A 16,161-nucleotide genomic window follows, 5' to 3' on the forward strand; every position below is an offset into this window, starting at 1 on the left:
GTGAGTATGGTGTTGGTGTTATTTTTAATGTTTCTAATCCTTCTCTATTTGATGTAGGTGATGATTTAAGGTCAAATTCTTTTGAGGAGGAGGGGAATGATATAAATCGATAAGGATTCATTAAAGATGTTGATTGTGCCAATTATAAGGTCAAAGGCCAAGAAGATTAAAGAGGCGGGTTTGTGCTTAATTTTTTTTTAATATATAGTTTTATAACAACAAGAATAATTTTCACTTTAACTATTGGATTATATTAAAATTTTACTAGACAATTCTAGAGGCCTTGTTTTATACAGGGCTAAAAGTTTATAGCAATGAAGTTCAGAAAAGTCTTGAGATAAAGACTAGATGCTACTATGCAAAAATTACATTATATTATAGTTTACTCAGGATTATTTTTCCTTTTGATTTATCAATTTTCTACAAGGAAACTTTCTTATTCTACATGGATTCCTTATATGGGATGGACATATAGGCAACATATTAAAGAATTATCTAGTAAGTAGTTTTTATTTTTATTTTGCAAAGAACCCTAATTGTCTAAGGATTCTTAGTTGGCATCTTAAGAGTAATTATTTTGCGAAGACTACTAATTCTTCTTGGAAAAAAAGTTGATAAAACTGGAGAATTAATTGGCAAGGTATCCTTATTTCGCAAGAATATAATTTGGAAGTCTTAACCTATTCTAAAGTTGGCAAAAAAGGTAAGGTATCCTTACACAAGGGAGATTTTATATGGCAACTTTTTTTCCCACAAGGTAATTTCTTGGTAGCCTTAGTTATTAATGGATTTTATTATTTATTTTATAAACTTTGAGTTATTTTAACTGGGTTTTAATGTCAACCTATTAGCTTATTAGGGTTGATTTTATTTTGTAAACTATAAATACCCTTTTAAAAAAGGAGAACATGACATATTGGGTTATTATTTATTTTGCCTCAATTTCATGTGCTTGTGTGAGGATTGTTCATACCTATTAGTTCTTTATTAAACTGTTTTGAACTTAGTAAATATCAATTGTCTTTGTGATGTTTTTCCTTATACCTTCAATTCATGATTTTTTATAGTTGTTGGGTTGGGGTCTTCATTTCAATAACTTGAGTGTTTTAAATTAGGTAATTATTGTGTCAAGTTTTTATCATCCTTAAATCTAATTTTAGCTTTTTTAGGTTGTTATTTCTTACATATGGGTTCAAGAGTTATTACTTTCTAGGTTTGCATAAGTTGTTCCCCTAAATCAAATAAAACCATGGTTAATGAGAACAATTTTTATAGAGAAAAAGAGCATAACCACTCTTCATCATAAAGAGCTTCCTTAATAAGATTTTCCCCTACAACTCTCAAGTTAGTCTCCTCTAATATATCAACACTAGGCATGGGCTACTCCTCAAGCAATATTTCTCTCTTCTATATTTGATGCTTATTTATTTGTTTGACCTGCTACAAAATGGTGCTTACATGGTCCATACTCGGTAAGAGATGGGTAATTACCTCTAACTTCCAAGAATTATCTTAAATGAGTTATTCAATTGTCTTTGTTTTAGGTGTTATTTGGTAGTGTGGCTACGAGTGAGGTTCACCCGCAGCCACACCAAATGCCGTTTGATTAATAAGAAAAAAAAGCTTTTTGATGGTGGGACCCACCAAAATCTCAGCTACATCGCATGTTTTGGAGAAGCAGCAAAATCCTACTTCTCGTAAGGGAGAAAGCAGAACAGTGGAGCATGAACACTGTTAATTTTGATGGCTCCACTGTTGCAATAGTGCGAGTGAATTAATTCACTCGCATTGTTGCAAATTTTTTTTTTGAAAACAAACATTGCTAAAAGTTTAGTTTTTTTTTCTTGAAAAACCAGCACAGTTAATTGATTTTACTTTTATTGTTCACGTGAACATGAACATTATTATTTTTTTAAAAAAATTAGTTTAAGGTGAATTAAATTTACTCGTACTGTAATCTCAATTTTATTCCTGATAATATTTTTACCAAATTTTATTGCACGCTCAAAAAATCATTTTTTCTATAGTTCTTACGAGTGAATTTTGTACATAATGAAATTGTATTTTTTAAAAAAAAATTATGCTTTACTTGAAAAACTAGTATTTAATATTATTTAATAACACTACATAAATTAGAAAGATATGGCATGATAACGTAGTATTTGTGGAATTTGATCGCAATTTCAATTATGTTCTTGCCGAGTCTGACCTAGTTAAAAAGAAATTCAGTTTTTATTTTTATTGTAATGGTGTTTTATTCAAAAAATTAAAAGGAGATCGCTTGATGATGTAACAAAAAATTCAGTTTTTTGTTGTTGCGCGCTTAAGAAACCATGAAAAAATATAGTCCTTGTTTGATAGATTTCGTATATATGTAATGACATTGCACATAGTTTAATGGAATAATAAAAAAATATTTAATATCAATATTATTTATTTCATGATACAATAACAGTAGTTAAATCTATAATATTTAAATTAAAAATCATTAATATTAATATATATTTTTTAATTATTTTATAACCTCAATTTGAAAAGCATTTTTAACCAAACACATTAAACTACTTTTTGTTCAACCTCAATTTCAACCATAGTTTTAACCAAACATATATTTTTTCAAACTAACCTCAACTAAAAGTACTTTTTATAAAACAACTTTTTTAAAACCACAACCACAACAACAACCGCAATACCAAACACACCCAATTCCACCTACATCAACCAAAAGATGCAACACATTTGAAACACGTACAAGACATAATTACAATTTAAAATGCCAAAGGGAAAGGATCATACATATCCTAAAATCATTTTTAAATAATGTCTTTTAACAATATAGCCTTGATTTAACTCTAAGTCTTTATGTCATATGACCATAAAGATTTATGGGGCTACCAATGAGCTCGATCTAAAATAAATCCTAAACCAAATAGTAACCAAATAGTGATTGGTTCAAGATTGGCCCTTTAAACTTACCTATTCATAATATGTTCTTAGGTTTAAAGTAGCTAGAACCAATTTAGTTTACCTATGCTCACCACCCAAAATGGTTTAGGCTTGGGGTAACCCAAATCCTTGCCATCTTCCCAGTTTTGATTTGGTTTGCATAAGCCCACTGCCTAAGTGGTTCGGCCTTGGGCTAAGCCTAATAAGGAACCCAATTTCCCTTGATGATTCTCTAAAATCCAACACTAAGTCAACTCATGTTCACTATCTTTGTATACATTTCACGAGGCATGATCCAATGTTCAGGGGAACCCAAAGTTGGCCTCTTCCTAGGAAGCTTAGGCAAATCATATATAAAACCAACTAGATTTACCTAGACTTATTTTTTTGGATCCATTTTGTCCATCAACTCTATGTAAGGATGGTACTAGACATTTAATACTAACATAATTCCTCACCATCATGAGCCACACAAAATAAAGTTAAGGTAAACTCATGTTAGTGTGGTTGCCTACCTAAATATTTTGTTTTACAAGTTGACAGTGTGATTGCCCACCTGAGCATCCTGCTTTGCAAGGTTATAGTGCAACCTCTTATCTAAACCTTTTATTTTACAAGTTGAAAATATGGTTATCCACAATGAGAGGTAATTATTCTAAGTAATTATCTCAAGAAATAAGTTTCACAAAATCTATTGCATCCCTACTCTTTACACCATGCAAAACTATGTTATTCATAGACATATAAAGGCTTATGAATCACTATGTCCATGACTAAACTTTAAGCTCATCAACTCTTTTATATATATATATATATATATATATTATATATATATATATATATATATATATATATATATATATATATATATAAAGAGCTCACATTCCTTTCACCTCTCATTATTTCTTTCATCTTCCTTAAATGCAAATACACATAATCTAAAAGGTTTTCCTTCGTCTAAGCTTATTCTAACTTAAGAATCTCATATTCAAAGGACTTGTTTTTGCAAGTGCTCCAAGTTCACATCACCTTTAACGACTTAATCTCCCAAACTCATTAATCAACTTTGAAAAGGCTTTTAATCCATTGAAAGTTACTCCGACTTCAGCAGTGATATAATTACTTTTATCTTATAGGTATGAATGTGTAATTGATTGGAATTTACAACTTAACATTATGAGTGTGTTTGGTATTGCGGTAGCTGTTGTGGTTTTAAAAAAGTTATTTTATAAAAAGTACTTTTAATTGAGGTTGGTTTGAAAAAATAGGTGTTTGGTTAAAACTGTGGTTGAAATTGAGGTTGAAAAAAAAAATAGTTTAATGTGTTTAGTTAAAAAAATGCTTTTCAAATTGAGATTATATATATTAATGATTTTTAATTTAAATATTGCAGATTTAACTATTGTTATTTACATCATGAAATAAATAATATTGATATCAAATATTTTTTATTATTCCATTAAACCATGTGCAATGTCATCACATACGAAATCTATCCAATAAGGACTATATTTTTCATGGTTTTTTAACCGCGCAATAACAAAAACTGAATTTTTTGTTATGTCATCAAGCGATTTCCTTCTAATTTTTTGAATAGAACACAATTAAAATAAAAATAAAAATTGATTTTTTTTTTTAACAAGGCCGGACCCGACAAGAACATAATTGAAATTGTGATCAAATTTCACAAATGTTACGTCATCATGCGATATCCTTCTAATTTATGTAGTGTTATTAAATAATATTAAATACTAGTTTTTCAAGCAAAACACAATTTTTTTTTTAAAAATCAACAATTTCATTACGTATAAAATTCATTCGACAATAACTATAGTTTCCATGATTTATCCTGCGTGCAATAAAATTAGGTAAAATATTATCAGGAATAAAATTGAGATTACAGTATGAGTAAATTTAATTTACCTTAAACTAATTTTTTAAAAAAACAAAAAAATAATATTGTTCACGTTCACATGAACAATACGAGTGCACTTAATTAACTGCACTAATTTAAAAAAAAAACCTTTGCACACTGGTTTTTTTTATAAAAAAAACTGTTCACTAAGTGAACAGTGCGTAGTGGAGCATGGCTCCATTGTCGAGGTTCTTTTCCCACCACGAGAAGTAGCAAAACCTGTGATCCAATCTTTGATTTTAGTGGGTCCTACCAGCAAAACATATATTTTTTTCCTTAATCAAATGTTATTATATATAGCTGTGGATGAATTTCACCCGCAATCACATTACCAAACGGCCACTATATTGAGTTGTAAGTGCTGATTAGTGTAAGATTTTTTCCTACTGTAAAACTGCCTGTCCTCTCAAAGATATGCATCAGCACAGTTGGAGCTGCTTTGTCATTGCAAAGATTACAAACAGTTAGTCCTCATACGCGTATAAGGTCCTGTTTTATTACTTGAGCAATAATTACAAATAAAAGATTACACTTTTGTTATATGTAATATACTTAAAAAAGAAAAAAAATGTATACCAGAAAAAAAAACAAAAACAAAAACAGAAGATAAGGAAATAAAAATCCAAATTTAAGAAACCTATGTACGCGGTTCGAGAGTGGGAATCCCAAAAAAAGAAAAAAAATAATAAAGAAAGAAAGACAGCGAAACAAATCGTTTTTTGGACAACAAACGACAAATCCCCTCCTTGCTCGCAAACGTCTTCGCTAAATTTCTTTATGTTTTCTTTAAAAATAATTGTTGAAGGTTAGACTAACAAAGAACAAAAACAAAAAAACTGTGGCATAGGCAAAAGGGTTAAAGTAGCAGCAGTATACATAGAGGGGGAGAGAGAGTATTTGATTGATCATACAACTAAAAGTAACAGAAATGAACAGGTAGTGTTGGCTGGTGGTTTGTTTTTGCTATAATAATAAATACAAGAAACAGAAGAAGAACTGTTATGTTTTATTCTTCTTGTGTTGTGGGGTTTTGTTTAATTGGTCACAATAGGAAGGAAGTGGATCCTCTTCAGTTTCTTTCTTTCTTTTATTAACAACAACAACAAATAATCTCAAGGGTTTCAACTTCATCTGAATTTTGAGATCTGGCTTCCTTCAACATTTTCTTTCTTTCTGTTATTCCTTCTGTTTTAGAGGGCGGAGTTGATTGATTGATTCTTTGGAACCATAGTTATTGGGGTTCGTATTTTGAATGATTTTTTTTCTTTTTAGCTAGAAATTGAAGGATTGTGAATTGGGTTTTAAGGGATGTTAAGCTCTGTTGAATTAGAACTCGAAAGGTTTTGACTTGGTCGAAATTTGGGTTTTTGTCCTCTTGGGATTTTCATTTTTTGATGAATTTTGTTGGATTTGAGGTGGTTGATGGTGTGATTGGATGAAAGATTAGGGTTTTATTTAAGGATGGATGAATCACAGGGCACTTCGAATTCGCTACCGCCTTTTCTTGCAAAGGCATATGAGATGGTGGATGATCCTTCCTCCGATTCAATTGTTTCATGGAGTCAGAACAATCAGAGTTTTGTTGTATGGAATCCACCGGAGTTTGCCAGGGACTTGCTGCCCAGATTTTTTAAGCATAATAACTTCTCTAGCTTCATCAGACAGCTCAATACTTATGTAAGCCAATTCCTTTTGTTTCTCTTGTTTTTACATGCTTATATGTGTTTGATGTGTGTCTGTGGATGTCTGTCTTTCATCGTTCTCTGTTGATTAGGTTGAATTGAATTGAAATGTTTTGATATTGAATAGGGCTTTAGGAAAATTGATCCCGAGCAATGGGAATTCGCCAATGAGGATTTTATTAGAGGTCAACCACATCTAATGAAGAACATCCATAGACGGAAGCCAGTTCATAGCCATTCGATGCAGAATCTTCAAGGACAAGGGTCGAATCTGCTAACTGATTCTGAAAGACAGAGTATGAAGGATGATATAGAGAAGCTTAAACGTGATAAACAAGCACTTATTTTGGAGTTACAAAAGCAGGAACAAGAGCGGAAAGGATTTGAGATGCAAATCGAGGGTTTGAAGGAGAAGTTACAACAAACGGAATGCATACAGCAAACTATAGTGTCTTTTGTGGCTCGAGTGTTGCCGAAACCAGGTCTTGCATTAAATATAATGCCACAATTGGAAGGTCACGATAGAAAACGGAGGCTGCCTAGAATTGGTTATCTATACAGTGAAGCCTCTAATGAGGATAACCAAATGGTGACTTCCCCTGCTCTGTCTCGAGAAAATGCAGACAGTAATTCTGTTGCCCTGTTAAACATGGAGCAGTTTGAGCAATTGGAATCATCCCTTACATTTTGGGAGAATATGGTACATGATATTGGTCAAACCTACAACTATACCAATTCAACGATAGAGATGGATGACTCTACAAGTGGTGCACAAAGTCCAGCTATATCTTGTGTGCATCTGAATGTTGATTTTCGTCCCAAATCACCTGGTATTGACATGAATTCTGAGCCCTCTGCAGCTGTTGCACCAGAGCCTGTTTCACCAAAGGAACAACTAGCCGGGACTGCTCCCACTGTGGCCACTGGAGTCAATGATGTATTCTGGGAGCAGTTTTTAACTGAGAATCCTGGTTCAACCAACGCACAGGAAGTTCAATCCGAAAGAAAGGATTCTGATGATAGAAAAGGTGAAATAAAGCCTGTTGATCCCGGAAAATTTTGGTGGAATATGAGGAATGTAAATAATCTTACAGAGCAGATGGGCCATCTTACTCCTGCTGAAAGAACTTGACATTGGTTGACAGTTTTTTCAACTTCTGATGCCTCAGAGACTCTCTCTTTATTTCTTATTGAGTATCGTGTTTCCCTTGTTAATATTAGGTTTCCTTATAGCTTGCATGGTTAATGCAGACTCCTGTTTAGTTGTGACTCATTTATGTAGTAGTAACTATACAGTTATTAAATACTGTCTATCAGTCATAGAATGCAAATGTCTTTTGGAACCGTTCTGTTTCTCTAGTTGAGTTGTCTATCTCAGTGACCCAACCTTTTTTCTCTGGTTTCTTTAAGTGCCTACATTTAATTACATTTAATGTTTTTGAATGGAGCCTGTCATATGATTATGCTGTTCAGTGTGGTTATAACTTTGTTACGTTTTGTTTGGCAGCAAATAAGCTTGTTTGCGCTCTCTGAAATTCTTGCTAATAGCATAATAGTGAAGTGCAAGTCCAATTTCGGTCGTTTCTAACTGCACTTGCAGAAACTGGATAATGAATTGTTCTGTTCTACTTGGTGCTTTATCTATTCCAGAAGCTCTGTATCAGTCTTAACGCTTAACACTGGAAGTATTGTTAGATAGGGTTCCAATACAGAGAATTGACAGCCATTTTTCCTCTCCATCAAAACAACAGTACTGGTGTGGTTCTCGAATTTATTTTGTATCTCACCAATGGTATACAGTGAATATTTTCTTGGTTGCGCAGACATTTTTTATGACTGAAAGGTGAAAGCACTTAGTAGCATGATCAAATATGTTGTTAAAGATGGAACTCTACTTGAAAAAAGAAAGAGGGAGGCGGGTTAGTGCGAGAAGCTACAGCTCTATGCCTTTTCGAAGGGTGCAGATCTTGGGATCGGGAGAGCTAGAAAGTAACAGTGCTTCATTTTCATTTTCCCTGATCCTACTTAACGATATAGAGTTTCTGCCATGTTAGGAAAGGTAGGTGTGAAAACTTTCAATTACATCAAAATCTTAAACGAAAGTAGAAAAACTTGTTAAATAAAAAAGCCCTAACGACGGCAAAAGAAATAGAGCATCTGCGTTTTCTTCCTTTAAGCCTGCTTTAGAGACTGGGTTGCTTATCCTACAAAAACGACATCTTAGTTATAATGACACATGGACTCGCATTTATCATGTTCATCAATCAATATGATCCCATGAAAAGTTGTTCTTGTAAACAAAGATTACACCCCTGATTCTGTAGCATGCACTTGTCCATGCATGTGAATTTCTTCCGGCCAAGAGTAATGCTTTTCGCATTTACCAGCACCGATGGATTGATGGAGATTATTTTTGTTCCCTCTTCTTTAATTGACATGTAATGTAAAACACTGAGAAGGCTGTGAACGTGTTCAATTTTATTTTTTTTTTAAAAAAATTAATTTAGATGTTTGGGTTAGTTTACGTGCACCTTGACTAATTTCATGAGCCCTGAAGTTCACGATCGTGTAAGTTTCCAGTGGTTCTAAAATTTATAAAACTCAAATTAATGACATCTAAAAAATAAATCCAAAACTTCATCAATTAAAATATATTTCTTAGAATTATATGTTTACAGGAGGCACCCAAGATTTATTTTTGAACTCTCAAAATAAGTTACCATCTATGGGGAGATGGATAGGGAGGCGCTTAGAAAGTTAAAAGGAGTCTAAATGATGAAGTTGAAGCTACCTGTATAAGTCAACTATATAGTATAGAAAGGAAGCAACATGTGATTACTTTTTCACGCGTTTAGGCTGCGTTTGGACTGTCCAAAGGCGTGCTTGCAAAACCATTGCACGCGTTGATAATTTCTATAAACCATGAGAATGTATAGAGCTATGAATTTGTGTGTCACTCTGCTGCCTTCCCCTCAAAGATGTTGAAAGCAAATCAGGGACATTGCAGAGTCATCCTTTGAACTCACGAGGGAAGGGTCTACCACTCTTTAATACCAGAAGCATAATGGGTAAAGCATTTTTATGCGTTATTAGCACTTAGCTTTGTAATGCTTACAAATCATAAATATTCTCCTTTCCTCGTTAGCGCATCCCTTCTTCCAATTGGGTACCTCGAAGATTACGGTTGATATATACATGCATTATCTCTTTGACCTGGCTGGCCGGAATATTTTTTTCAAAAAAATAAGCTGAGTATACAAGCTATTTTACTATTTTTTTTTATATACAAAAATTAAATTTAAAAGGTTTATTTATGTATATAATAAAATAAATCGATAATTATCTATGTAAATAATAAAAAATAAATGTTAATAATAACTAAAAGAGAAACTAGAAAATTAAAATAGACGTAGATCAAGATATTTAATCTCGCAATATGAAAAATCTACCTGTTTGTGTCTACTGAATTTATTTTATTAAAATTAATAAAAGATAATAGAAATAGATATGAAATTGAGTGAATAAAAAAGAGAAAAGCAATATTATGTAAATTTGTACATATTAGAAATATTATTTTAAAATAAATATTATTTTATAAAATAAAACTTATATGTAATAAAATAAAATAAAAATATTCAAAAATTAAATACAAAACAATTTTTATATAAAAAAAAACTCTATCCAAAAAATATTTATAAAACTAGGTTATGAGATCAAAAATAAACTGATAAAAAAGAATTTTAAAAATAACCATAAAATAATTTAACTACAACATCTTAGCAATTTACAAGTTTGTTTCCACCATTTTTAACTAAATAACGCAGTGCTTATTCATAGGAACATTGTTCATTTTCTAGTTCAGTATCAAAACAGGCCTGCCAGAATACTCGTTAGCATTCAATGTCTGATAACAAGTTAAGAGTTCTTCGAGCTCTTCTTCCCGGCTAATTATACTCTCCAATCATCTCAATCATTGAATCTCTGGAGCCTTTCTGTGGATCAAATGAGCTTTTCACCACGGCGAAATTTTCTTGGTCTGTGAATCCCTCCATTGTTTTATCCCCGACCTTTTTCTTCATTTTGAACTTGGTTCTTTTCGTGTCTTTGAGTGCTTTTATTATGCAGATTTCGACTTTTGAAGTTCTGGGAGAAAAACTTATGCGTGATCAAAAAATCTCAACAAATATGATATTTGTTTTTTTTTAAAACTAAAAATTAGATTTGAGAACTTTGATCCAAAGTTAACATGTAACTAAGAACTTGAGGTATTGAAATTCATGAATTAACGCCACAACATCAATTATACCTTGATAAGTCAGGTTTTCTTCTTTATCACATTAAAGAACATGTTTACTTCAAGCAAAATACAATAATATTATTAATATGAAGGCTATTGAAATTCATAGCAAGAAAAATATTATATAGTCCTAAGACAATTAACTCTAACGGATCCATATTGGGTTGTAAACTATTAGACTTTCATCCAACACATGTCTAATGTCTAAAACAAACCCAACTAAACTCAAAAACCTAAACTAAAATATTATGGTTCAAATAATACTTAAAACAAAATAAAAACTAAGTAAAATATTCAGAATAATACAAGAAAACAATCAGCCCACCAAACCATCCCAAACTTGATTAATTCTCTTGTGTAGTCAAATCTAACTTACGCAGGAATAATGTGTGTTTGTTGTCCCTTTTAGACCTCTTTCCATGCTTAGAACATACTGCTTTGAATGATTGATCTTCTTTTCTTATTTGGTTGAATTAATGCTCTAAAAAATAGAAAAAAGAGTTGCTAAATTCTATATATTTTTTTAAACCTTTCACAATCTTCCTATAAAGTAAGGAAATCCTGCAAGAGAAAAAAAAGAAAACAACAAGGAAAGTCCTTGACCGCCTCTTATTCTCCTTCAAAGAAAATGAATCCTTACTTGTAATGGACAAATAAATAAGAGAATTTACTCCTATATGATGTCGCCCTTTGGTTTCCATGTTAGATATAAAATCCTTGTCTAATATAGAGACATAATAATCCCTCTCTAATTCAGCCTTGTAAACCTAAACTTAGCTTGGATTTTTGATAAATCCTTGTAGGAAAAAGACCCCAACACCCTAATTAATTATAGTCATTTTTGGACCCTATGTAGCCCAGGCCCATGCATAACCACAAGGCCCAAATCAGATTTGGACGAAACCAATTAGTTCGAACCCATCAATACCAACAAACCCAATCTGACCGAATGCATCACAAGGTGAAAACTCAACATGGCTGAATGAAATACAAGCTAAAACCCAAGGAAAAACCCAACTTGGTCGAATGGTCTTCCCCTCAAACCCAAGCTCCCAACTGAATCCCCATCATAAGTAATCCAAGACCAAACCATAGGCTGAACTGTATCATCCTCCTTTCTTTTAAAGGATCCGACCTAGAATTTAAAACATGAAAATCATACACTAAAAGCACATCATCATTACAAGGCCGATACAACGTTTAATCATCAAAACCCTGTTAACAAAAAATATGTTTTGAATAACCCTCTCCTTCAAATACAAACTCTCATTTTCAGCCCTTTCATCCTCTCTAAGTTTCAATCGATCCTTATAAACCTGCTTAAGAGATAAAGAAACAAGAACTATAGATTTATCGTCCTTCACAAATAAAAACCTATTCTAAAATTTATCATGCATAACTTTTGTATTATACCCTTGAGGCCTACCTACTAAAAAGTGACTAACATGCATAAGAACTACATTACATAACACTTCATCACGATATTTCCTAATGGAAAGATATACAATAACCTATTTATACACCTTCACATTTCCATAATCGGTCAACCACTGCAATTTATAAGGAATATGATGTTTAGTAGTTTAAAAATTCAACTTATCCACCAATTCCACATAAGTTACAATAGTGTAACTACCACTATCAATGATCAAACTAGATACCTTATTCTATACTTGACACCTCATATGAAAGATGTTTTTCCTTTGCTCCTCTAATCCTTTTAACTTCATATGCATATTAAGTGATCGTTTCATCAGAAGCACCTCCCCCTCAATAGGATACTCAATACACTCATCATTAGCATCCGCCAATGGTAGCATCTCCACCTCAATGTTATCCTTCTCTTCAGACTCAATCTCACAATGGGCTCTTGTAACCATGACCCTCTTGTTTGGACTTTATGAAATAATAAGACCAAAACATTAATGTCATGACTACAAGAAGTAGGAGTCTCAACTTTACTTTTACCATCCACGAAGGTGTCTTTCTTCTCTCTAGGAGTCTTGGAACCCCTTCCTATAGTAGGCTGAATTTAGGCAGCCTTATCTCTCATTGAATTAGGCTTCTAAGATGAAGAAAAAGTGCTCGGAATGAATGGTGGTTGTGCTCCCCCTCTCCTTTTAACATGCTTCTCTTTTTTCATGTCTATATGCATCATGTTCTCCAACTCTACGTAGTGTTGCAACTCCACAACATTCACTACCTTGAAAATTAGGAATTTTCAGTTTACTAGAGTCCCCATCTACACCCATAACACCACGGTTTTCAAAATCACCCAAATTATCTCATTAGATGAACTGACCAACCCTTTTAACCCCTTAAAACCTATGATTCCTAGGCTACCAAATCTAATCCTTATAGCTTCAAGAAGCTACATCATCATTCTCATCACCTATCGCATCAAAATCAATGTCAATAACTAGACTAACATACCTATTACACCTTTTAGCATGATTTCCATCTCGATCAGCCCTATGATGTTCCCCATCAACACCACGCCTTTCCACCCTTTCCAACCTTTCATGTATACTACCTATCACCAAATTAAACCTTGCTACCATTTGTGTCAAACCTTGAATCTAAAGTTGTAGTTCATTCATCTCCATTTGAGGTGGTTTTTCTTGCTTTGCCTTATCCATCACAAATCTGCAAATTTTGTTAGTGGTATAATAAAACAAATTTATGTTTCCTCACCCACTCCCTCAAATGTCTACTCTTCTCTAGTGTTTCACTCAAAGCCTTCAATTATAAGTAAATTTAATACTGAAAATCTGTATTGATAGCATTCACAGAGATAATATTAATACAGGCAAAGATACAACACAAATAGAGTTTATAATATGAAAACACTAATTTGAACCAAATATAGACCCTCGACTAAACGACATCCAATTGAGCTAAAAATTGATATTTAATGTGTTTTTAACCCAAATAAATAGAGTATAAATTTTGATGCAATTATGATAATGTTTGATATGTTGACGTGAAATAAATAAGTAATAGCCCCCTTTTGATCTAAATTTAAAACCCTAAGAAATTGATTCCCGAATGAGTTGAAAATTTATAATTGGTGTATTCTCACCCCTAAATAACCAGAATATAAGATTTGAGTCAATTCTAAGGTGTTTTGATACGCTAACACGAAACAGATGTAATCAAATCCTATATAGCCTATGCACATCTATAAGGCCCAAATCAGATATTGTCGAAACTAACTCCTTCATAATTGGGTTGAACCCATCAACACCAACAAACCCAATTTAGCTGAATGCATCCCAATGTGAAAAACAAAACATAGCTGAATGAAATACAAGCTAAAACATAAAGAAAACCCTCTACTTGGGTGAATGGACTTCCCCTCAAACCCAAGCTCTTAACCAAATCCCCATAATGAGTAACCCAAAGTTGAACCATAGGATGAACCGTATCAAAAAGCTCCCCACTTTACTATTTTTTCTCCTCTATAATTCTCTGCCTACGTGTAGAAATTTCCTCTGTTTGTCCCTCATTGACTTAAGCTCTTTAGTCTTCATGTTTTTCAACTTTTACCACTCGTAACTTGATTTTTTAATGGAAAATCCATCACTTTCCTTCTGAGCAAAAAACACAACTTTTTTTAGTCTTACTTAAACGAGAATCTCTTGCGTTAGTGGAAGACAAAGATAAATTTTTTGTTTTAAATAAGAAGCTTTTAATTTACAGTCTTGCTTCTCAATCATTCCAATTGTTTCTTTTATTTTTCATATTGTTCTCCATCTAATTTGAATTGCTGCTTTGAACCCTTGACCTAGGTGTTATAATTTATTCTATCTTTTCTCTTACACACGCATCCATTTAAGGCAAAATCTTAATTTCTCATGGTAGCCTCTCATTTTCCTTCATAAATCATGTCGTTGAAGTTGCAAGTTGTAGCATTTAATCTACAACTGTGATAACTTAATGGTGAAGCTTTTAGCTCATCAATCCCAATTATAATGAAATGATCTCAAAGCACCTTAACTCTTTTCACCATTATAACTATCATCTAACAAACAAAGTCTTAAAAAGCATCACCATCCCCTTCGTAAAATCTACCTCCTCCTTCACCACCATCAAATGACAGTGGGCTTGTGGAGACAAAATTCCATTTCCCTTTTTGCCTTGCCTTTGCATGTTCTTTTCCTGGGTTGATTATGATATGTTTGAACTTTGTTTGTTGGGAGGAGGGAAAAACATGAAATATTAAAAAGGGTGAAAAGAAGAAGAAGAACAAGGGTTTCTTTGGATAAATTGGGTAATTAGCATAATAAAAGTAAAAACTCAGCGGGATAACATCCTTTGAAAAAGATTTGGTGAAATAACACATTTTCACCTTTTCGCGTTTTAGAAACGTTACATTTACTAAATGTTGCTATTTTGAAGCGTGATAACTAAATAACATTGGAAAGAAACACTTTCTCCTAGGTGTTTATAAGTGTGAGTTTCTATTGTATAGTAAACCAAGTGAAAGTCATGGTGGATGACTCTTTTAGTGGGCTTTCTAATGATATTATATGGATATTTATAATATCAAAAGAAGGCACTTGACACTTAATATGCCAATGAGATTAATTTGTTTTTTGACTTTATTTCTTTAATTTTTTTAATTAATTTTGACATTTTTAACTATTGTGATTAAATTGAATAACAACTATTCAGTTTAACTTAAAATATAATTGTATAATGAATGATCATATATTTTCATTAATAATTATAATATTAACAAACTTAATATTTCATTATAATATTTCAAGCCTAATAAACGTGTTACTACACAAAGAACACATATAATAATAATAAAGTCTTAAAAAGCATCACCATCCCCTTCGTAAAATCTACCTCCTCCTTTACCACCATCAAATGACAGTGGGCTTGTGGAGACAAAATTCCATTTCCCTTTTTGCCTTGCCTTTGCATGTTCTTTTTCCTGGGTTGATTATGATATGTTTGAACTTTGTTTGTTGGGAGGAGGGAAAAACATGAAATATTAAAAAGGGTGAAAAGAAGAAGAAGAACAAGGGTTTCTTTGGATAAATTGGGTAATTAGCATAATAAAAGTAAAAACTCAGCGGGATAACATCCTTTGAAAAAGATTTGGTGAAATAACATATTTTTACCTTTTCGCGTTTTAGAAACGTTACATTTACTAAATGTTGCTATTTTGAAGCGTGATAACTAAATAGCATTGGAAAGAAACACTTTTTCCTAGGTGTTTATAAGTGTGAGTTTCTATTGTATAGTAAACCAAGTGAAAGTCATGGTGGATGACTCTTTTAGTGGGCTTTCTAATGATATTATATGGA

The 16,161-nt window shown here is 32.4% G+C and overlaps 1 protein-coding gene across 1 annotated transcript; it reads left to right on the top strand.

The window, feature by feature from the left end:
• Window positions 1-5,529: 5,529 nt before the first annotated feature.
• On the top strand, window positions 5,530-7,940 carry LOC118045359 (heat stress transcription factor A-4c). The gene is made up of 2 exons (XM_035053958.2): window positions 5,530-6,538; window positions 6,671-7,940. The coding sequence occupies exons 1-2, from the start codon at window positions 6,323-6,325 to the stop codon at window positions 7,673-7,675; spliced, it is 1,221 nt and encodes a 406-aa protein (XP_034909849.1). The 5' UTR covers window positions 5,530-6,322; the 3' UTR covers window positions 7,676-7,940.
• The last annotated feature ends 8,221 nt before the right edge of the window (window positions 7,941-16,161 follow it).

This window comes from Populus alba, chromosome 11, assembly GCF_005239225.2.
Source record: "Populus alba chromosome 11, ASM523922v2, whole genome shotgun sequence".
Classification (NCBI taxonomy): Eukaryota; Viridiplantae; Streptophyta; class Magnoliopsida; order Malpighiales; family Salicaceae; genus Populus; species Populus alba.

What these genes read in the sequence shown, in the direction of transcription:
- LOC118045359 (XM_035053958.2), top strand. Translation starts at nt 6,323, where the DNA reads ATGGATGAATCACAGGGCACTTCGAATTCGCTACCGCCTTTTCTTGCA. An exon ending in TCAGACAGCTCAATACTTAT is followed by an intron (nt 6,539 to 6,670) that starts GTAAGCCAATTC and finishes GATATTGAATAG; the next exon opens with GGCTTTAGGAAAATTGATCC.